The 22,179-nt window shown below is 36.6% G+C and overlaps 1 protein-coding gene across 2 annotated transcripts in view; it reads right to left on the reverse strand.

Annotated features, from left to right (window-relative positions):
- Positions 1 to 21,559, reverse strand: part of EGFLAM (EGF like, fibronectin type III and laminin G domains) — a 244,052-nt gene extending 222,493 nt beyond the window's left edge. The window contains exon 1 of one of the 2 annotated variants that reach the window (XM_074282625.1): positions 20,845 to 21,559. In XM_074282625.1, coding sequence (XP_074138726.1) covers positions 20,845 to 20,983 — 139 coding nt within the window. In that variant the 5' untranslated portion in view covers positions 20,984 to 21,559. The remainder of the gene's footprint in view (positions 1 to 20,844) is intronic. The other variant, XM_074282626.1, reaches the window with a different exon arrangement.
- Positions 21,560 to 22,179: the final 620 nt, after the last annotated feature.

Below are 22,179 nucleotides of genomic sequence, written 5' to 3' on the forward strand. Positions count from 1 at the left end.
AACAAAGCCCTATTCTTCCCTCTAGAGCTGTTTAAAGCTTGGCTCTTACACAAAGTCTGATTCAGGAAGTAAGTCTAGAATGAGTAAACAAACAAAAACTTTCACTATAAAGAGCTTTTAAGGAGCCAGAGCCACCTAAGACACCAATTCACAATAAGAGAAGAACACCACAACATAAGTAAGCCAACTCCTCAAAAAAATGCATCTCTGCCTCCCACTAAGCAACAAAGTAGTAATTTTGAAAATTGAAGAATAAATTAATAAAATTGAAAGCAAAATGACCATTGAATTAATAAACTTGGAACTGTTTTTTTAAGCTAATAAAAATTTAAAAAGAATTTCTAACAATATTTTTGTACAAAAAAGCCCCTTTTCCTTTCCCTTTGATCTCTTTGTGATACAGACCTAGTGGTGGTTATTACTATATCAAAGAGTATGCACAATTTTATAGCCTTTTGTTCATAGTTCCAAATTGTTTTTGAGAATGGTTAGATCACACCAATGGTGTGAAGCATTAATATGAGACATGTAATTCTCCGAGACATAGTGGTAGATTTGGAGTCAGGAAGACCTGAGTTTGAATATTTCCTCAAATGATATTAACCTAGGCCAATCACATAATCATTCTGAACCTCAGTTTCCTCATCCATAAAATGAGGGGACTGGACTCAATTATCTCCCCCCAAAGTCATTCCTATTTCTATAGTGCTAGGTCCTGTGATAATATGAGCTATTACATTCATCTAGGATCTAATCCACTGATAACTTTTAAAACCTATAGTTCTTACTCATGGGAGAAAATAAATAAGAAACAGCACACAAGGAAAAGTGACACCAATTTCTTAAGCTGCCTAGAATCTCAAAGTGGATATAAAGCAGACTGGGGGGAGTTTAACTCTTGGGAAGCAATCCTTCCATTTGTCCTCTATACACAGCCAGGATTTGAATCCCCTCTGAAATGCAGCTGTTTATACTTCCTCATCCACTCCTTTCACAAATATGAAATATGACTCATTACAAACAGATATATGCCCAAAGCTATACAGAGGAGACCAGGATGTTTCACTTCAGGTCTACTGAGGGCTTTCATTTTATCAGATATATACTGTTGGAAATGAAAGCCAGAGAGAAAATCTTTACAAATGTGCTGGGCTTGGGACTGGTTTGCTTTCCAGGGATTATAGAATTGATTTTGGTTAGCAAGCCAGGATTGGCAAGATAAAACTTAAGAAAAATGTTGAAGAGTTTGACTACCATTTTCTTCATGACCCATGAGACCCCTATGTCCAATCTCATTACTGGAGATGAACTGGCTTTATTAATTTCTCCTGCAGCATGACCTTTCCAACACTACCTTGGACACCAATTCCTGTGCACATTTCATTTTCCCTCTGGTTTTATACAGACAGGGAAGAGAACATTTGACTATTTTATCTCTTCCACAGCCCCTATCTTTTGATGTCTAAGTAAATGGTAGTTACCTTTTGTTCTTAACCTCCCAACATATGATAAACAGCAGGTCTGAGGCAAGGCTGTTCTCTCCAATTCTACCTGTTTTCTGGTTATCGAAAATGACATATTTCACAGCATGGTCTCAATCTGAGGCTCCTTGAAAACCTACAATTCCAATAGCCCCTGGCAGCATGTAGGTGGGATTTAAATTACATGCTGCAGCAGACTAACTCTCCAGGGAATATCCTTCTCTAAATCATGCTGCAATGTGAGTTTTCAAATGTCTGCATAGTTTGTGTGAAATCGTTGGCACATGGATGTGTTGAGGTTCCCCCCTCCCCTCCTTGCTACTTTAAAAAAAAAAGGAAAAAATAACCTTTCTTGAATTCTCTGGAACTATGTAAAATTTGGGGACTGGTCAGGATCAGATTAGCAACATAAAGTTAAGATGGATTTGGTCAAAATCTAAGTATTATTTTTCATGGAAACAGCCATCAGCCATGTAGTCCTGTTTTTGTTGCATCAATTAATATTTAGTAAATGGCCACAGGATGCTAGGTGTGGTATTAGATGATAGGAGGTTTATAGTATGTAGGGAAGACACAAGACCTATTCTTTCAGAGTTGAAGACTAAATTAAAATCACTCATATATAAAAAGGATATCTGATGAACAATAGTAATAGTAATTGATATTTATACAGAGTTTTGAAGTCTGTGTATGTTATCTCATTTGTTCCTCACAACTACCTCAGGTAGTAAATACTATCCTGATTTTAGAAATAAAGAAATTGAGGTTCAGAGAGATAAATGATCTGCCCGTGGTCATCTGGAAAGGAAGTATCAGATGTGGGAGTGCTTGAATCCAGGTTTGTCCTGATCCAAATATGCTGCTGTCACTACCAAGGCCAGTTGCAGCAAATACCAATTTAAGGTACAAAAAATCCAATAGTGAGCCAGCACCCTACTGAGGATAAAAAAAAATAGACAGCAAATGACCAAGGTGTGAATGTCAGGAGAGTCATCCTTGTTTTCCCCATGTTTTTAGGAAGCCATGGAACTAATTTCACTTAGAAAGAAACTTAAGATGTACTGTAGATTTAATTAGCCTATGGTGAAATTCAACACCAACCAGGTAGAAAGCACCATCCAGGGCTAGAAGGCAACGATATGTCTCTTGCAGAATCTAGTTTGGCACAAGAGGGCCAGGGGAGAATGTCAATAAAAAGGAGAAAAGCCCTTTGAAATAATAGTAACAAGCTGCTCATTTTACAGATGAAGAAACTGATCCCAATTGAAACAAGGGAGAAAATGTTACACAGAAAACTATACATTCCACAAATTAATGAAGACTAGTGAGAAAGAGCATCAGATGAGTTGGAAGATGAGTTGAGAATTCACCTTTTTTCCTAGTTAAGAAGTCTTCAGTGTTTAAAAATGTATCTCCTATGTAAAAGTCTATTTCTCCCTGAATAATTTGTTCTATTAAGACATATTTTTGCCCAAGAGATTACAAAATACCCTCCAGAAATGTTTTCTGAAATTTTAGTCGTATCATTACACATTATGCATTACACATTTTCTCTGTTTAACCCATTGATTAGAATCATGGAACTTTAGGGCTAGACAGAATATTATCTTAATTACTTTCTGGTTTCATTAATTTAAAATTTCCATAAAATGTGAGGAACTGCATTGGTAGTATACTATATTCAATTTACCAATGCAGTTTTTTAGTCATTTAATTCACAGCTATCATCCATCTCATTTATTTCAGTGTTTATTCCCAAGACTAGCAAAGGATCATGGGATTTGATTCCTAAGTGTAGGATTAGATCAATAAAATTAGCCATCTGTCCAAGGAAGGCTTTAAGCTCAGGTTGTATATAAGTATTATGTTTCAAACTGTCCAGATGTTGCACAAAAGTGACTGCTGATACAACTCCTTTTGTACAATGTAAACCATTAAATGGCTAATATAAACTTATTGCACCAAGAAAAATAAATAGCATTAGCATTCCATTAAATCTGATCCAGTGTTTTAGCTGCCCTGTCAGCAAACAGAAGTGTTAAGTTTAAACTGATCAGTATTGTAAGTCAGATAAATGCAATACAAGAATTGTTTTTTAAACCAAGATCGTCAAGTTAAAAAATACAAAATCAACTGATATGGCCAATTTTAAAAAATTATATTATTATTATTCAATATAGTAAGGATTATTTCTTATACTTGCATAATGTCTCATACATCATAGAGCACTTTTATTCTCCAATGAGTCACAGACATTAGTATCCTCACTATATAGATGAGAAAATTGATGTATCATTGAGAGTGGAATAATAGTAAACAGTGATAGAGTTCCTTTAACTTTCTGATATACTATTTTGTGGCAACTCAAATAGCATATGAAAACTCAATATCTCATGTGAACAAGGAGTAATACACAGAAAAGCATTTTTCAGACTTTGTCTTGGGTCCAACAAGCACCTCGTCCCAATTCTGGTTAGATGACCTCTCCAACTCAGGCTGCACAATTTCATGGGGTTCCTGAACTTCATCTTGGGATAGAAGGGGAGAATGGACCTCAAAATAACAACAAATGACATTTCCTTATTGTCTTAATATTTACAGAACATTTTCTATTCCTGAGCTTTATCCACAATGATACCCTTTGAAGCTAGCCCCAACCACTGGATAAAAAAAAATTCACATCAACCCCACTTTGGGGAGTATGATGCATAGTAGTTCTTTAGCTCTCTGCACATGGTTAGAAAAATAATACCATCATCTTGTAAGGGAAATAAAGCCTTTCTCTTAAAAAAAAATTACAGATTTGGTTGACCTTGTAACCTCCTTTAGTAACATAACCCACATCATACATTGACAGGAAATCCTTCCTTATTTTTAAATTCCCTTAGCCTTTTCCAGATTAAATCATCCCTACACCTCCAATTTTTAGTCTAAGAATATGATTTCCAGCACTTTTAATCTGCTGGATTTTTCTTGATCTTCTCTATGTCCTTCTTAAGTTGTAAAATACAGAAGAGACCACATCTTGACATTATTGAGCATCATTTGGTCTTTTATTTTAAGGAAGGAAAAATATGAACATTTCCTCTATTTTGTAGAAGAAAAGGGAGGAAGAAAAGGAGGAAAAGGAAGGAGAAGAACAGGATAAGTAAAAAATGAAAAGTTTTTAATGAATTAAGTTTATAATGAAAATAAAAAAGCAAGGCTTAAGAAAAATCTCAAAATCTATATAATTCCTAATTTTTCATAGAAAATAAGATAGAAAGACTGCAAATAGTTAAAAATGGTTGTCTCAGTTGAACTGAATACCTCAAGTAAGTCTTGTCTCCAGATTTCCATCAGGTATGAGTGGCTGTATAGGAGGTCATATTGAAATGAAAGAAACAATCAAAAGAAAACACACTGTGGGGCTCATCTTCATTACATTAAAACAGTTTTAATTTTATATTACATTTAATTTCATATCACATCATCTATATTTCTGCCTCTTCACCTGAAAACTGAATTTTTCCCTGTCACAGAGAAAAGCAGTTAAGCAAAAAAAAAAAGACAAAAAAATCCTGATATGATGACTTTGTCTAACAATGTTTGTAGCATTCTATCCTGGTAGTCCCAACTCTGCTTTGAAAAGAAAATAATTTTTCATTATCTGGTCTCCCAAACTATTATTTATTTTTTATTTATTTGGAGTTCATATCCTTTTAAGTAAACTTCTCATTTACATTGTATTATTTATAATATATTGCATATATTGTTCCTCTATTTTTAAAATTTCACTGCACATTAGTTTATGCTAATTTTCCCATGTAGCTTTGAAATCTATACATTCATCATTTCTTGCCAAACCATATTGTCCTCATTACATTCACAAGACACTTTTTTGCCCAGGTAAAACTGAATTCAAATGAGCATTAAAAATCACGTTGGAGAAATAAATAAAAGGGACTTGATAAAGAGCAACATGCAACTAGAGAAGTATAAAAATGTTTGGGGAGTGGAGCGAGGCAGGGATATAAAGTGTGTTGATTCAGTATACTTCAAATTATTAGGAAGTGCAGTTTTCTCAGGGTAATGCTCCCCTCACCAATGCAGGTTGCAGCCCTTAGATCCTTGTGAATGACTGTAGTCAAAGCAACAACGAACAAACACAAACCACGAATTAGTTGCCATCCTTCTAAAGATGAGCCTCTCTTTAAGCTAAATTAAGCTGATCCTCAGACAACAGGCACTGAAACCTTTGCGGATTTGTTCCAGCTTGCTAAGAGCTTCAAGAAATTTTGAGTTCTGCTACAGGTAGCTTCTGAGAACACAGGTTCACTTCTACAACAGAAAAAGGTAGCAAAATAGGCAGTTATAGGAGAATTGTGACCATAGTAGACTTTTGACAAATATTTTTGAATTAGATGTGTGTATATGAATTTAACTTATTGGTTGGCCTGAATTATCTGCTTATATGCCTGCCCCATCCCCCAACCTGTCCATCTGCCTTCTTTGTGTGAGTGGACGGGGGAGGTGTGGTTGATGGGACTGGGAGCAGGAAGGAAAGGCAAGAGTTGATACTCCATCTGTTGTTGTTTAGTCCTTTTTCAGTCATGGTTGACTCTGAGCCCATTTTGGGTTTTCTTAGCTAAGTAACTAGAGTGGTTTCCCATTACTTTCTTCAGCTCCTTTTGTAAATAAGAAACTGAGGCAAACAAGAATAATTTTCTCAGGTGCACACAGCTAATATCTGAATCCAGATTTGAACTCATGAAGATGAATGTTCCTAACTCCAGGTCCAGAACTCTAACCACACTCTGCCAAAAGATTCATTCCTTATTGTGCTTGATAGATCCAAGAGATTTTTAAAGAGGGGAACAGAAAGGTCTGAACACATCAGATCCCTAAGGTGGGACATGGGCTAGGTATTGTAGGAAAAAAATGCAGTTTTAGTTTTCCTCAAAATTAGTCCTGGAAGAGAACTCTGAGAGGAGTTCATGTGATAAATGAAGAACTGAGACAATGTAATGTACTGAAGAGAAGAGACTCTAAATCACTATTGTGTGATTTTCATCATCATTTGTTCTTTCATAGGAATCACAAAATTTCAGATTTTTAAGGTTTCCAATTTGAATCAGAAATTCTCTCTATGACATCTCTGACAAATGGTTATTCGGGTTGTACTGGAAGATTTTCCATAAGGAGAAGCTCACTATCCCCTGAGGCAATATCTTCAATGCATTGATAGGAAGTTTTCTCTCAAACTCCATTCAAATCTGTCTGAAACTTCTATCTAGTGTTTCAATTTGTTTCTACCTTTGGGGTCTAAATAGAAAAAAATCCCAGCTCTCTTCCATGTGGTAATTCTTTAAGTATTTGAAGTCAGCAATTATGCCCTGCCTTCCTCATCCTTCTCCCCACTCCCATATTGTCCTCTCTAATTTAAAAAGAACATTCGTGGTTCCTTCAACAGATCCTAGTATGGCATGGTTCCAAACCCCTTCACTTATCTTGATCATTCTCTTCGTCTGGGGATTATAATACTCAGAGAGGCATAGGAGAGAATGAAGCTTGCTAGGCTGCAGCTTATAACAATGTTGACTCACATGTAAAATATGATGTAAAAATATTTTACCAGAAATGTGTGATCAGAAAAGAAGGTGAGTCTGTCACATATAAAATAAGAGCAAAGGATAACTAATGGAAAGGCTAAGTATTACACTTGTTCTTTTAACACAAAATATTAAAAGATTTAGCCTGAATTCTTCAAATGCCATCTATAAGCTTGGTTAAAAAATATTTTCATAACCAGTTTCAACATAAGGAAACATTGGTTTCCTTGGTAATCTGTGCAGTTTAATTAATGTCCATTGGGCCTCAGCAGACAGGTTCAGAACACCAAAAAAAAAAAATTAGAAATTCCTCTGTGTTAGAGGAAGACCTCAGGTTCTGTGGGCAGATTAATTTATGTGGGATTTACTGGAGAATATGGACAAAAATTGGATAGGATGGTAATGAATAGACTGCTTTGTGGGATGAGAGAGTGCAGTGTTTGGAGTCAGGAACTCTTGAGTCCAAATTCTGCTTCAGATATTTCTTAGGTAGTGATAATGGACAAATCACTTAATCTCTATTTGCCTAGATTTCCTCATTTGTATAAATGGGGAAAATAATAATGACTACTTCTCAAAGTTGTTGTGAGATAATATTTGTAAATATTTGTAAAATTTAAATTTCTATATAGGCAGCAGCTTAGTAAGGGTAATGCTACTAATGAGCAATGATAAGAATAAATATTATTATAAAACTCATTAGCTAATAATAGTAATACTAATAAATATATTAGCTATTAATAGTTGTCATTATTGTTATTACTCTTTCTTGTATCACTTGAAGGGAAAGGCATGTGTCAAGAATGCTAGATTTGGAATCTAAGGATCTGGGTTTATATTGTGATACTCTCACATGGACAATTCTTTATTTCTCTGGGCCTTGTTTTACCTATCTGTAAAAAAGGAAGTTTTCAGTCAATGCTCTTTAAGGTCCCTTTCAAATTCTCTGTCTGTGATCCTGAGTCTGCCTCAATGAGGTCAAGTACGAAACAAAAATTATTCCATTGTTCCAAGGTATCATGGAGCAGATGATATCACAATGTTACATTAATGGGAGTTGCTTTTATTGTTATTATTCCTTCTGCCATAATCAAGTTTCTAGTCCAGGTCTATACCTTCCTCTGCCAGATTTGGCATGACTTCATTAAAAAACAAATTTTGTTTTGAAGGAAGGAATGTTTATTTTGTATATTAAATGAGGACAACAGCTGATCTTCCAGCAAAACGTTATGAGAGGCAGCATGATATTGTGAGAAAAAAATCAAGTCTATGGCCAGGTCTCAGTCAAGGCTCAGATCTTTCCTCTAAGACCAGATGTGGGACCATCAACTTCTATGAATTGTTTCTTCATCTTTGATAATACCTGTAGCATTTACCTCATAGTGTTGCCTCAAATTATTCTAGGCAGCGAGGTGGCATAGTGGAGAGAGCACTGAGTTGGAGTCAGGAAGATGCAGTTCAATTTCAGCCTTTAGATACTTATTAATTGCATGATGCTGGCTAAGTTATCTGACTGCTGTCTGTCTCACATTACTCGTAATGTAAAATGAGAATAATAATAACTATCCTAATTCAAAGGGATTCAAAGACGACTTTGGTTTTAGGCATAGGCTAAAGACTGAGGCTGAGATGAGGAGAAAAATTCTTATAGAGAACAGACCCAAAGTGTTACACCTAAGGCTGTTATGAAGATCAAATGAGATATTTGTATAGCACTTTGCAATCATTCAAACACTACATAAACGCTAGGTATCACTAAAGGAAATAATGTACATAAAGTGAACTTTAATCCTTAAAGTGCCACATACATGAATGAATGAATGAATGAAAAAGCATTTCTTAAGTATGATACCTTGTATCTATTCTATAAAACCTAGGTGGGGTGTTAAGAATTTTTCCCTTTCCCATCTTAGTCTCAATTTCAGGTTCATTTCAGTCAATGGATAAAGCATCTAAATCCAAGGCATCTTGGGATCTTTTTGAATTAATTCACCTGATCAGCAGCCAAAACCCCAAAAAGAATTTTAAATGATCAAAACCTTCTACATATGAAGAGTGTGAGGGTGGGTGGGAAGGGGATCAAGAGTGGCAGTGACAGAATATGGCCCATTTTAGCCATTACTCTTGTCTATGGAAACAAACTGAGAAAGATTCCCTCTCCCAACCTGCCCACTTCAAATCATATGAAGCCACCACCACCAACAAATCCCTAAGACCTAGGCTAAAGAGAACACTGACTTAGCAAATATTTATTAGACCTACTACTGTATAGAAAGCACTGTCAAAGCCTGAAAGAAATATAAAGATAAATGAGGCAAGATCCCTGCCCTCAAGGAACTTTCAGTCTGTTAGAGGTTATTAGATATATACAACCATAATTCAAAATCAGAGTCAGAGGAACAGAAATCAGAAATGAGAAAAATCAATTTCTTTGTAGGTACTTATGGAAACAAAGTGGCAAAGGGTGACAGTGGAGAGGTGGAGTGTGAGTAGCTGCTATTTTCTCAAGAAAACAGAAGCTGCTGAAAGCATCATCAAAAAACATTTACTAAGGGCCTCTTGGGCATGGACCACTGGGCTAGTAGTACTGGATAGACCAAGACAGACTACAAAAGACACCATCTCTGATTTCCAAGGGGTTTATAATCCAGATAGAGAGAAAGGAGATAGATGTTAAAAGACAATCATGATGTTAAGCAAACAGCAACTGACACAAAGCAGTAGAATTTGTTCATTCCAAATGCACAACTCAAGAATGATTTCCCTTCACTTTAGAATCACCTGCCTAAGGAAAGCATTCAGCCTGGAAGGAAAAATGTCTTAGAAAAATGATCAGAAACCATTTCACATCTCCCTACCCAGACTGACTGTCACCCTTGCTTACAGTGAACTCACTTTTCACCCCAAGAAACTTTTCTTGATTTCCTCCCCCCAGATGCTAGCACCAACTCCCCTGTCCTCAAATTATTTTGCATATTTTTGAGGGATATGTTATTTCATTGAAATAGGAAATTCCCAGTGAGGAAGCTTCCTTTACCTCCTTTAAAGATTAGCCCCTGGACACTGCAACCTTGCAATTTATAATTCTGCGTAGCTAGGAATGGATGTGCTGATAAATATTTAACCAGGAGGAAAAATGGACAAATGACTCATTTTGAACTTTAATTTGAATTATAAGCATTGTCTCCATCATTTTCTTAAGTCTAGACAGACAACAAAATAATAAATCAAGTACTGATTTAAAGAATTTGCTGATTTCCCAGATGGATACTGAATGAATTACTTAGACTCACCCAGCCAGTACATGAAGCCAGGTTCTTCCTAGTATACCATACCATAGATAATATGTATGAACAAATGTATATATATAAACATATACCATTGTATGTTCACATATATACACACAAATGTACATACATGTCTATGTTTGTGTACACACACACATATATACATATATACACAAACATGAACACTCATATATATTTAAAATTACTAATATGTGAACATATTGCTTCCCTCAGCAGAATATAAGCTCCTTGAGGGCAGGAATTATTCCATTTTGTCCTTGTATTCTCAGTATTTAGCACAAAATTTAATAAAACAGGAACTTCATAAATATCTATTCAAGTCAAGTCAACAAGCAATTTTTTAAGATTAAAACTGAAGTAAGAATCTCTATTGCCAGCCAAAGTGTTCTTTCTATTCCCTTCATCATCAAAAACTTATTTGAATGCCCATTATTCAGGAAAGATAGAATCAGAAGACTGGGTTGGAATCAAGAGACCTAAGATATTACACTAATGAGCTTTGTGACCTTTAGTAAGTCACAAATATCATTGAACCTCAGTTTCTTCATCCATTGATGACAGCAATCTCTACAGTCCCTTTTAACTCTCATAATATTCTATGATTTCACATAGTTCTGTGATAGACCCTAGAAATGGGTAGAAAGAACAATAAAAGCTTTAGGCAAAGACAGCAAACCTGAGATCCCATCTATTAATTTAGGTCCTGGCCATTTTACCTTGACTAGCTTCTGCTTAGAGCTAATTCCACTAGTTACCCATATTCTACCATTCTGACATTTTTTTTAATATTTTCTTTTTAATTGTGATTTTAATCATTAACACAAATACTTCAATATATAAAAAAGAGAGACAAGAGGCTTATTTAAGAAGTTGATGAAGTTTTTTTGTGAACAGTTTTGTTTTTTGTTTTTTGGTCTGGTTTTGTAAATATATTTGTGATATTTAATAAGGTAGTTACAAAACGGATCTAGATGTTTTCGTAGACACATTGTTACTTACTATTCATTTCTTTAAAATATTTTATTAACAATTTTTTTTGCATCTTATCTATCTCATCCACTAACCTACTATTTCTAAAATAAAACCCTCCTTTATAACAAACATGTATCATCCGGCAAAACAAATAAATATCTATATTGGCTGTGCCTGCAAAAACATATCCCTTTCTTAATCTAGAGTCTATCAGTCCCTATTCATGCTGCCTTGAATTTTTAAGCCTTAGGACACCCTTTTTAGTGAGCTGGAGAGATGAACTGATGTCCTACTGTATTATTATATAGGAGTGTGTCCCTTCCTTACAATGTCTGAATATGAATCCTATTCTCCTTGTGACCTAAAGAAGTACTGAGACTATATTTTTTCTTTTCTGTGGGATATCATAAATACACTGTAATATCACGTCAAGGGGTGATTTGAACATCTAGCAAAAAAAAAATAATTGAGATGAAATTACTTGAAAGAGAATAAATTAGAGAGGATTCCCTGGTGGCACATGACGGCTATAAGCACAAAGTTGTCGGGGAGGGGAAGAAAGAGAAATCTAATACATAGTAGTCAGGTCACTTTCTTTCCTAGGCAAAAAAGGTCAACTGAGCCAGCTATATGGGAATAGTGTGGGAGAAAAGGAAAGAACATTCCTGAGGAATCCATCTCTGGATGGATGGATTACCTTTGTCACTGTATCATGAAAACTTCAAACAAGGAAAATTACCTAAATTCCTTCTCTTTCTATCTCCCTTCACACACACACACACACACACACACACACACACACACACACACACACACACACAGTATTTTCTTCTATCACCTTCAGGGAATTAAAAAGGGATATGGAAGGAATCTCTGTATCTGTCTCTGTCTCTCTTGAATTCCCTTTTCCACCATTTGTCACACTTAATGTTGTTCTTCAATGATTTATTTTCTCCAAGGATCCCTTGATATCTTCCAGATTTTATTTTCCTAAAAACATTAGGGAAAGATCAATCAATCCAGCATTTATTAATAACTATCTGCAACATTTATTAATTGCCTACTATGTGCTAAGCACTATGTTAAGGATTGGGGATACAAAAAGAGAGAAAAGACAGTCCCTACCCACAAAGAATTTACATTCTCATGGTGGAGAAAATAGCCAAACAAATATATAAAAAGGAAGCTCCATACAGGATAAATAGGAAATAATTAACAGAGGGAGAGCACTAGAATTAAGAATGGATGGGGAAAGATTCCAGTAAAAAAGGGATTTTATTTAAGGTTTAATATTTGATTTTTTATTTTTGTACTTAATAGTATAGATATAGATATTCCAATTTCATGTAAAGACAGTTTTCAACATTCATTTTTATAATATTTTGAGTTCTGAATCTTTCTTCTTTCTTTCCCCTTTCCCATCCTCAATAGCAAGCAATCCAATACAGATTATAACATGTATGATCATGTTAAATGCATTTCCACATTAATCATGTTATAAAAGAAGAATCAGAACAAGAGGATAAAATCATGAGAAAGAAAAACCAAAAAAGTGAAAATAGTATGCTTTGAGCTACATTCAGACTCCACAGTTCTTTCTCTGGATGTGGATAACATTTTCCATCATGAGTCTTTTGGAACTGTCTTGAATCATTGTATTGTTGAAAAGAACTAAGTCTATCATGTTCGATCATCATGCAATGTTGCTATTCTATGTACAGTGTTCTTCTGATTCTGGTCACTTCACTCAGCATCAATTCAAGTAAGCCTTTCCAGGAAAAGAAGGGATTTTCATTGGAACTTGAAGGGAGCCAAGGATATGGGATCAGCTAGAGAAAATGCTGAGAACTAGGAGATGAAGCTAAAAGTTTTGTTTGTAGTACATCCAGGAGATTTGGGTCACTGAATCAGAATATGTGGTGGGGAGTAAGATATAAGAAAACTGGAAAGGAAGGAAGGGTTAAGTTATCAAAAATGGTGAACTATAAATGGAGCATTTTTTATTTGTTCCTGGAAGAAATAGACAGCCACTAAAGTTTATTAGAGGGGCACCACAGATGGACTTGTGCTTTAGGAAAATCACTTTAATGGCTGAATGGAGGATGAATCAGAGTATGGATAGACATGAGGGAAAAAAATTTATTTCAGGCTATTTCAATATAGTCCAGGCATGAAGTTAGGAGGGCCTGCACTAAAGTAGTAATGATGTCAGAGGAATGGGAGCGGGTTTGGAACATGCTGGGTTTGAGATGTCTACTTGACATTCATTTCAAGGCATCTGAAAGGCAAGTGGAGAGGCTGAATGGAAAATTAGACAGGTAAAATTATCCCAATCAGAGTATCAGTGGAATACCAGTTTTAGTTATGGGTACCCTATTTTAGGGAAGACATTAATAAAATAGAAGGTGTTCTGGGCAAACAGTATAGAGAAGAGCCTTGAAAGTGGGTTGCATGTTGATTAATAGAAGAAACTGAGGGTGTTTAGCTTGGACAGCAAGTAAAACTACAGCTATCTGTAAATATTAGGAAGAATGCTTTCATGTGGAAGAGACATTTAATTTTCTCTGATTGACTCCAAAGGTCAGGACTAGGAGTTGTTCAGCGGAAGTTGCAAAACAAAACCAAAAAAGTTTTGGTTTGGCATAAGGAAAGACTTACAAATAATTAGAGCTATCTAAAATAGAATATAGAATAGGTTTCCTATGAGAAAATAAGTAATCAGATGAGATATCTGTAAAGTGCTTACCAAAATACCTGGTACATATTAGGCTAATAAAGGCCTATTCACTCCTTATTCCCAAGGCTTCCCTTCACACTAAAGAGAGTTTTAAGCAAAAGTTGGTTGGGCCCTTGTCAAGTATATTGTAGAAGGGAATTTTGTTCAGATATAACTTGGATTGAATGGGCTCTGAGGTCCCTCCTGACTGCAAAAAAATGCTACATGATCTCTACTTTGGGGAAAAAAACATAAAAATACTTGAGAATTATTATGTTGTGAAATCACATTTTAGAAACACAAGCCCAGTAGCATTTGTGCACCTGAAATGGGAATTGATGCAAAATGTTGCCTACTTCTCTCAGAAGACAAATAATTTTAAATCAGAAAGTTATACTCCAACACCTGAGTCCTTCATGAAACATTGGTAAAAAATGTTTTTCAAACAAGGTTAAGAATTACTAATTTCCTTAGCGGGAATATACTGTAATGCACAAACTAATCATGTGGGTGCAAATATTTCAGCAGCAGCATCATTCATCTTTATACAATGCTTTAAAATATAAAGTTACTTTCCTCACAACAAGTCTAAGAGATAAGCAATGCAAGTATTATTGTCAAAAATTTTATTTTAAAGGTAAGGAAATTTCAGATTCAGAAAGGTTGTGACTTGCCCAGGTCACAAAGGTAATAACTATAATAGCATAGGACTCTTCAGGTCAAATCCATTCTTCTCTTATTCATTTATTCATCCAACAAATATTTGCTAAGTCCTCACTATATTCAAAGCACTGATTTAGGTTCAGAGTGTGTTCCATATTCTTGGATATTGATATTAGCTTGGAATTTTCCATACTATCTTATCATTGGAACACCTGGTTCTCCCCATTCCCAGCTCAATATTCCTTCCATAGCCTTGTCAACCCTGCCTCCCCTGAAATATCATCCAAATAGTATCTATAATACTGATGTTATTTTCTCAAAGGGGATGTGGAGTAGGGACATCTAATTATAATCAATTTCATACTATTATGGCAAAGAAAAATAGTGTGAGTCCTTCTCTTCCAATAGCTAGGGCAGATCACTTGGAACCTTCAGTTCCTTAGCTTCTAGGAGTTCAAAGATATGAGGATGAATCCTTTGCAAGGCTTCTCCTGATTCTTAGGTGGAGTTTAATAGATTCTAATTTTTACATAAAAGGACAGTTTTGTCCAAAAATTTAGCTTAAGGTCATAGTCACTCCATCTAGATCTTTGTCCTCCCAAAGTCCTAAGGTTGACCAAAACCTAAAATATTAATCATTAACTGAGGTTACTCAGAGAAGGGTTCAGCTGAAGTGCTATCAAACCTAATCTTGACACTTCTTGAATCAGGTTTTTTTGCTCTTTAGTTATGCTAGTTGAAAAATCTCTCCTGCCTCCACTAAGTGCCATAAAGATGCATACTTACTTTGTCCTTGTAAGAATTTATCATTTTATTTCTTTAAATAATATTTCATTTTTCCCAATTACAGGTCAAGACAATTTTTAGCATTCATTTTTGTAAGATTTTGAGTTCAAATTTTTTCTTCCTTCTCTTCCTAAAATGGTAGGCATTTTGATATAGATTATACATGTGCTATCATGTAAAACACATTTCTGTATTAGTCACAGTTGTGAAAGAAGAAACAGATAAAAAGGGGGAAAACACACAAAAAAGGTTAAAATAAGTGAAAAAAGTATGTTTTGATCTGGATTAAGAATCCATCAGTTGTTTATCTGGATTTGGATAGCATTTCTTTCCTTAGTCCTATCTACTTGTCTTGGATCATTGTGTTGCTGAGAAGAGCGGAGTAAGTCAGTTGGTCATCACACAATGTTGCTGATATTTTGTGTAATATTTTCCTGGTTCTGCTTATTTCACTCAGCATTGGCTAATGTAAGTATTTCCAGGTTTTTCTGAAATCTATCTGTTTATTGTTTTTTATTGCACAATAGTATTCAATTGCATTCATATAGCATAGCTTGTTCAGCCATTCCCCAGTTGATAGGCATCTCTTCAATTTTCAATATTTTGCCACCATGAAAAGGGATGCTATAAATACTTTTGCACATATAGCTCCTTTTCTCTTTTTATGATCTTTTTGGTATACAGATATAGTATTGGTATTGCTGAATTAAAGGATATGCACAGTTTAACTGCCTTTTGGCAACCTTTGGGTATCCCCTTTGGGCATAATTCCAAATTGCTCTCCAGAATTGCTGGAGATCCACCAAGAGTGCATTAGTGTCCCAATTTTCCCACATCCTCTCCAACATTTATAATTTTCCTCTTTTGTTACACTGGGCAAATATAGGTGTATATGGTAAGAGGCGGTATCTCAGACTTGTTTTAATTTACATTTCTCTGATCAAAAGTGACTTAGAACACTTGTTATGAATAGCTTTATCTGAAAATTGACTGTTTATGCATTTTGCATTTTGCTCTCCTATCTCTTATTTGGTCATGGACCTATAAATCATTTAACTTCTTTAAGAATTTGGAAGCTATACAACTGAATGCATATATGCTTAATAGTGATATGACTTTGTTGTATATAATACTTTTTACCAAGATGTAGTTTCCCTTCTTATCTCTTCTAGTAAGGTCTATTTTTGCTATTACTTTGAGATTAGGATTGCTACTTCTGCCTTTTTTTTTTTTACTTCAGCTGAAGGATAAGAGTTGTGTTTCAGCCCCTTAACCATTACTCTGTGTGTATCTCTCTATTTCAAGTGTGTTTCTTGTAGACATCATATTGTAGAACTCTAAAACTCTGATCCACTGTGCTATCTTCTTCCATTTTTTGAGAGAGTTAATTCCATTCACATTTACAGTTATGATTACTATGCATTTCCTTCCATTCCATTTTTCCTCTTCTTTGTCTTCTCTGTCCATCTGTCCTTTCACACTTTCCCTCCTCACCACTGTTTTGCTTCTGTCTGTCATCTCCCCTGGCCTGCCCTTTCTTTTGTCAACTTCCTTTCTTCCTTCCCCTGCCCCTGGCTCCCTTTTACTTAATCTCCTTTCCTCCTATTTTCCTGTCCAGTAACATAGATTTCTATATTCCACTGAATGTGTATATTATTGCCTCTTTGAGTCAATACTGATGAGAGTAAGGTTCAAGCAATGCCCATTTTTTAATTCCTATATTTACCTCCATTCTAAAAGATTTTTTGTGCCTTAATGTAATTTACCCCATTCTACCTCTCCTTTCCTTCTATACCCAGTAAGCTCTTCTTTTTCATCCTTTAATTATTTTTAATGCCACCCTTCAAATTCAATTTATACCCAAACCTTTTTTCTATATATTTCTCCTAGCTATGATATTAGATTAATGGTTGCAATATTATTATAATTTTTAAGAATTACAAATATCATTTTCCCTTGTAGCAATAAAAACAGAGACTTTTCATTTTACCTACAAATTGGAATCATGCTATCTGCCAGAACAGCTATGATTTTCAGGATTTTTATTGTTGCACAGAGAAGATGTAAATCTTTGTTTCACCCTTTCTAACCTATTGGTAGAGGTCTGAAGCATGACTTTGGAAAACAGTCAAAATCAACAATGATAAACATGCAATTATTCAAGAGTTTTATACATTTATAAAGAATCCCTTTAGGATAGCCAACATGGCCAAACTATTTCAAAGTCCTACTCACAATTTAATTTCTATTGTGAGAACACAAAGTACAGGGAAGCTCTCACCTGAGTACTAACAGAGCTTACTGGCCTCTGGGGAAGCTTATGTATTAGCTGGTTGGTGTTCACATCACAGACAAGCTGGATATGTTCAGTTTTTAATCTGGACCGATTTTCCGGATCAAAAATTAGTTTCTCCAAGGGATGTAAATGAGCCCAAGAGGTAATTCTCATGCAGGTTTATGAAGCAGAGGTCTGAGTATCTTTGTCACTTGAAAGTCAGTGCTCTGGATAAGTTACAAAGTAACTTTTAAAAAAATCTGTTTCAGATTTGAAAATGAATTTGAATCTACCTTCCACCTTGAAAATACACTTAAGTTAACATACCAGTGCCCCTTACTAAAACTTGAACACTGGATAATTTTAGAAAGGAGAGACTATAACAACTCACATATATTAAAGCTAGGTAAAGAAAGGGCATGTATCAAGGAATGCTCAGATCTTTTAAAGATGGATGAACAAATTAAAAATCTTAAGAGTTTTCCTATGGTCATTCTGTTTCTGGTCTTTAAAAAACTGTTTTCCTATATAAGATGACATTTAATAGTTCTTAGAGACTGTGGAATAATGCATAAACAGTTTGATTTGGGGGCAGGAAGACCTGGGTGTAAATTTGAGCTCTGAGCCACACCAGCTGTTGTGACTAAGGCTAAGTTTTTTCACCTTACAGATGAGTTGTCTATTTACATAAGTGAAAACAGAGAGCGATACAGGGTGCTTCCTTCAGATGAAATCACAAGTCTGGACCCTCCTCAATTTTATGTCTGGGGGAGGGTATATGCACTGGCATGCACCCACTTGTATATACATGGAATTTTATCAATGTGCTGTTTCCTGGATGGGGCTTGCTCTTAACAAAGAAGATCAAAATTATTCTAAGTGGTAGTAGATAAGTCCTAGCAAATTGCTTCAATTATAAAAAATTCAAATAACTTAACAGGGCTTTGAACAACTAATAAGTGGAAGAAGAGATGGAAATGGATCCCAGAGCTTAGATCTTCTTGACTTCAAGCCAAGTACTCTAGCCATTGTACCTCATTGCCTTTCTGCTGTCTTAAGTTGGAAATAGATCCCTTGAAGATCCATACAAAGAACAAATCTATGTGGTAAGCAATGTTTTGTGTTTGAAGAAACTGAGACTCAGAAAAATTAAATGACTTGCTTAAAGTCCTACAGATGTTTATCAAAGTTGGATTAAAATCCAGGTCTTCTGATACCAGGAATTGTAATACTGACTTGGGTGAGATCAGTAGCTGCATATAAAATTGTCCCTCACCTATAAACCATTATGCCATAAATACTTTTTAAAAAAATTACAGTACTCAGCAGAAACAGGTAGATAGAATATCAAGAATATACTTAATTGCACAACTACAAATTTTGAGCTAATAGCAAAGAATTATAAAGGAGGCTAATAAAACTGGATAAGGATTATATTCTTTCACAATCTTTATTGCAAGGCTTACTTCAAGAAATTTTCTTAAAAGAAATGAAAACTATTAATAAAAGGGCCATACATATCATTCATGGAGAATCACAAACTGAACTCTAATGTTTAAAAGGGGGGGGGAGGGCGGAAAGCCAACCAAGGTTCATTTGAATGCAACTTGCAAATAGTAAATCATGTCACATGCTAATTTGGGAAGGGAAGTTTGAAGTTTTTCATTGAAAATATATTTGTGTGTGTACATAGTAAGAGGACAAAGAATTTATTACATTTTCAGGAATTATTGATCTTATCTGGAAAAATGAATAGAATCCTTTGGAAGTAAAAAGGGTTCATGCATTATTTATGGCACATAGTAGGATAATAACTTCATTTCGAGGCAGGGAATGTACAGGTAATAGAGTGAGTATGTTTTGCTGGGTTGACGGGCAACAAGTCAGATTTCCAAATGGAGAAATCAGAAACATCTAAAATATTTAAGCAGCCGTATGAGAAAATGCTAAGATTTTTCTTTGCCCTCTGATTTTCATTCTTTCTTACAGAAGACAAACTACACTTTCTATGAGGTTTTGGAGACGTCCCCGAAATAGTCATATTGTTTTCCATTGTTCAAAAGAGATAATTAATCCCATAAGACAACCTCGTTTACCAAAGTAAACTAAGAAAAAACATATTTGTGAGTGTTCTAAATATAGACTCAGAAAAAAAAAAAAAAAAAAAAAAGAACAGGAACCCTTAATAAGGAAGCACTTTCCCATTTGGAACTTTCCCATTCTCAACCAACTATCTTCCCTTCCCCCCACCCCATAATCGAAGTTTACAGACAAAATAAAAGTAAACAGAAGCCAAGAGTATGATTTTCCTTTTTTCACAAGCACTCGAGCCCATCTGCATGTCTCCTGAAACTGGAAGTCACTAAGTCTTCCGGTATTATCGAAACAGTTCATTTAACACATATTTCTTTAAAAGCTGCTAAGACATGGATTCAAACTCGTCGAAATAAATCCACGCAACCTCCCTCTGCAAGCACTGCCGTGAAAAGATCAGCCACATCACCCCCTCCAAGCAAAGGGAGCATCTCTAAACAACTGTCCCGGAAGCAAAGAGGATCAGAAACTCTCCTCCAAAGAAACCCACGGATGCTTCCTAGGGAATGGCTAGCCTCTGGACAATGTGGTTCGAACAAGATGTTTAAAGCAGAGATGAGCTGCTTCTTACTGCTTCGCACGTTCCCTCAGCCGCCTGAGCCTAGTAATTGAGATCACATGGAGGCTCCTCCAACTCTTAGGTCTTTGTAGTCAAAACAGAACTACCCTCTCTCCAGACCCCCGCCCACGTCCCAATTGTAGCAGGAAAAATGTGTCATTCTTTTAAACAAATACTTATCCTTGGCACTATTTGGGCCGGCAAGAGTGAGAATCCGGGCAGAGACAGTCTTTTCCAGGCTCTCAAGATACTAGAGCCTCAGTACTCTCCCCTGGCACTATTGGAATACTAGGATTCACCTCTTTCCACCAATAGCTCTACTGGGCAAGGACAGTTGCGGACAGGGGCGCAGGGGACTGAGGGGCGAAGGCTACGGGCAGACAGCCCGACTCTCTTTACCTTCCTTTCGGAGAGCAGCCCTAGGGAAAGCCGAGTCGGGTCCAAAGCCAAAAATCAGGAAGAACTGGAGGAGGAGGAGGAGGAGGTGGGAACCGCTTCGGTGGGAACCGCTTCGGCGGGATCCGTTGGCTAAATCCATCTGCCCCGAGTCGCCCGTAAAGTTTCTGAAAGTCCGGAGCAAAGAATGGAAAAAGTCCTTGCGGTACTAGGTTGAGACAGATTCGAGGTTTGGGGAGGGGGATCCCCGAGCTGAATGGAGATGCAACCAGGGATTAGAAGGAGTCCACTGGTAGAAGGGCAGCAGCTGGTCCGCCCGTAAGTCAACCAGCGGTACTGGAGCCCGCACCCAGCAGCAGTCGGACTTCTTTTGCAGTAAAGGGGAGGGGGGGAGTTTAAGGAGGAGATGAGTGGGAGGCGGGGTGGGGGGAAAGAGAGGAAAGGAGGCAGACAGAGGATGGACTGGGAAGCGCGAGGCTCAGACTGGCCCTTTGATGCGATTATATTCAAGTCTAATTCAAATAGGCAGATTTCGCCCTCACCCACTTTGGGAGGGCAGACACCCCTCCCCACTCCCTCGTCCCCACAAGATCCAACTCCCCTCTTTAGTAAACTATTCGCTTCCTTTTTCTACGCCGTAGAGGGATGAGACAGGAGGGGAGATGAGGGGGGTGAGAGCAGTAGCCCGAAGAGGACTAAGTGTGTGAGTCCTTACAGGCAGTTCCTACTGTCTCACTGACCCGATCCTGTCACCGAAACTTCGATCTATTGACCCTTTCCCTAATTTTTTTTTTTTTTTTTTTGGTAACCCTCTACTTCCCCAGGATTTGCCCTTCCCCACCACCCGAGGTTTTTTCTGGGTCGGGGGTTTCGGCTCCAAGTCCAGTGGGCAGAGAGGAATATGGAGGTGGGGAAGCCCTTAGATAGGAACAAGGGTGCTCGGGGTGGGGGCTGCGGAGTTAAGTAGATAAATAGGATTTAACAAACCCAGATGGGTTGCTGAATCCTCTCTGGCCACTCAGTATAAAATAGCAGCGCCCGGATTAAACTAAGGAAGCGTGAGGGGGCGGGGAGGTGGGTAGGATCGGGAAGCTAGGTCGTCTCCCATCTTCGAAATCTGAATTTCCTGGGTGGGGTAGAAATGGATGTAAAACTCCAGATTAAGTTCGGCGGTGCAGAAATGGGGGATGTTTGAGTGGGTTCATCAGAAACCGGGGGCTAGAAGATGGGTAGGGCTGGGATCTAGGGAGGAAAGATACACAAATTACTTGCCTTGGTCCTTGGAATTGACCCCTGAGACGGTGTATCAAGACCTGAGCAACTTTTGCCTCTGCTCCT

Source organism: Sminthopsis crassicaudata, chromosome 1, assembly GCF_048593235.1.
Source record: "Sminthopsis crassicaudata isolate SCR6 chromosome 1, ASM4859323v1, whole genome shotgun sequence".
In the NCBI taxonomy this organism is placed as follows: domain Eukaryota; kingdom Metazoa; phylum Chordata; class Mammalia; order Dasyuromorphia; family Dasyuridae; genus Sminthopsis; species Sminthopsis crassicaudata.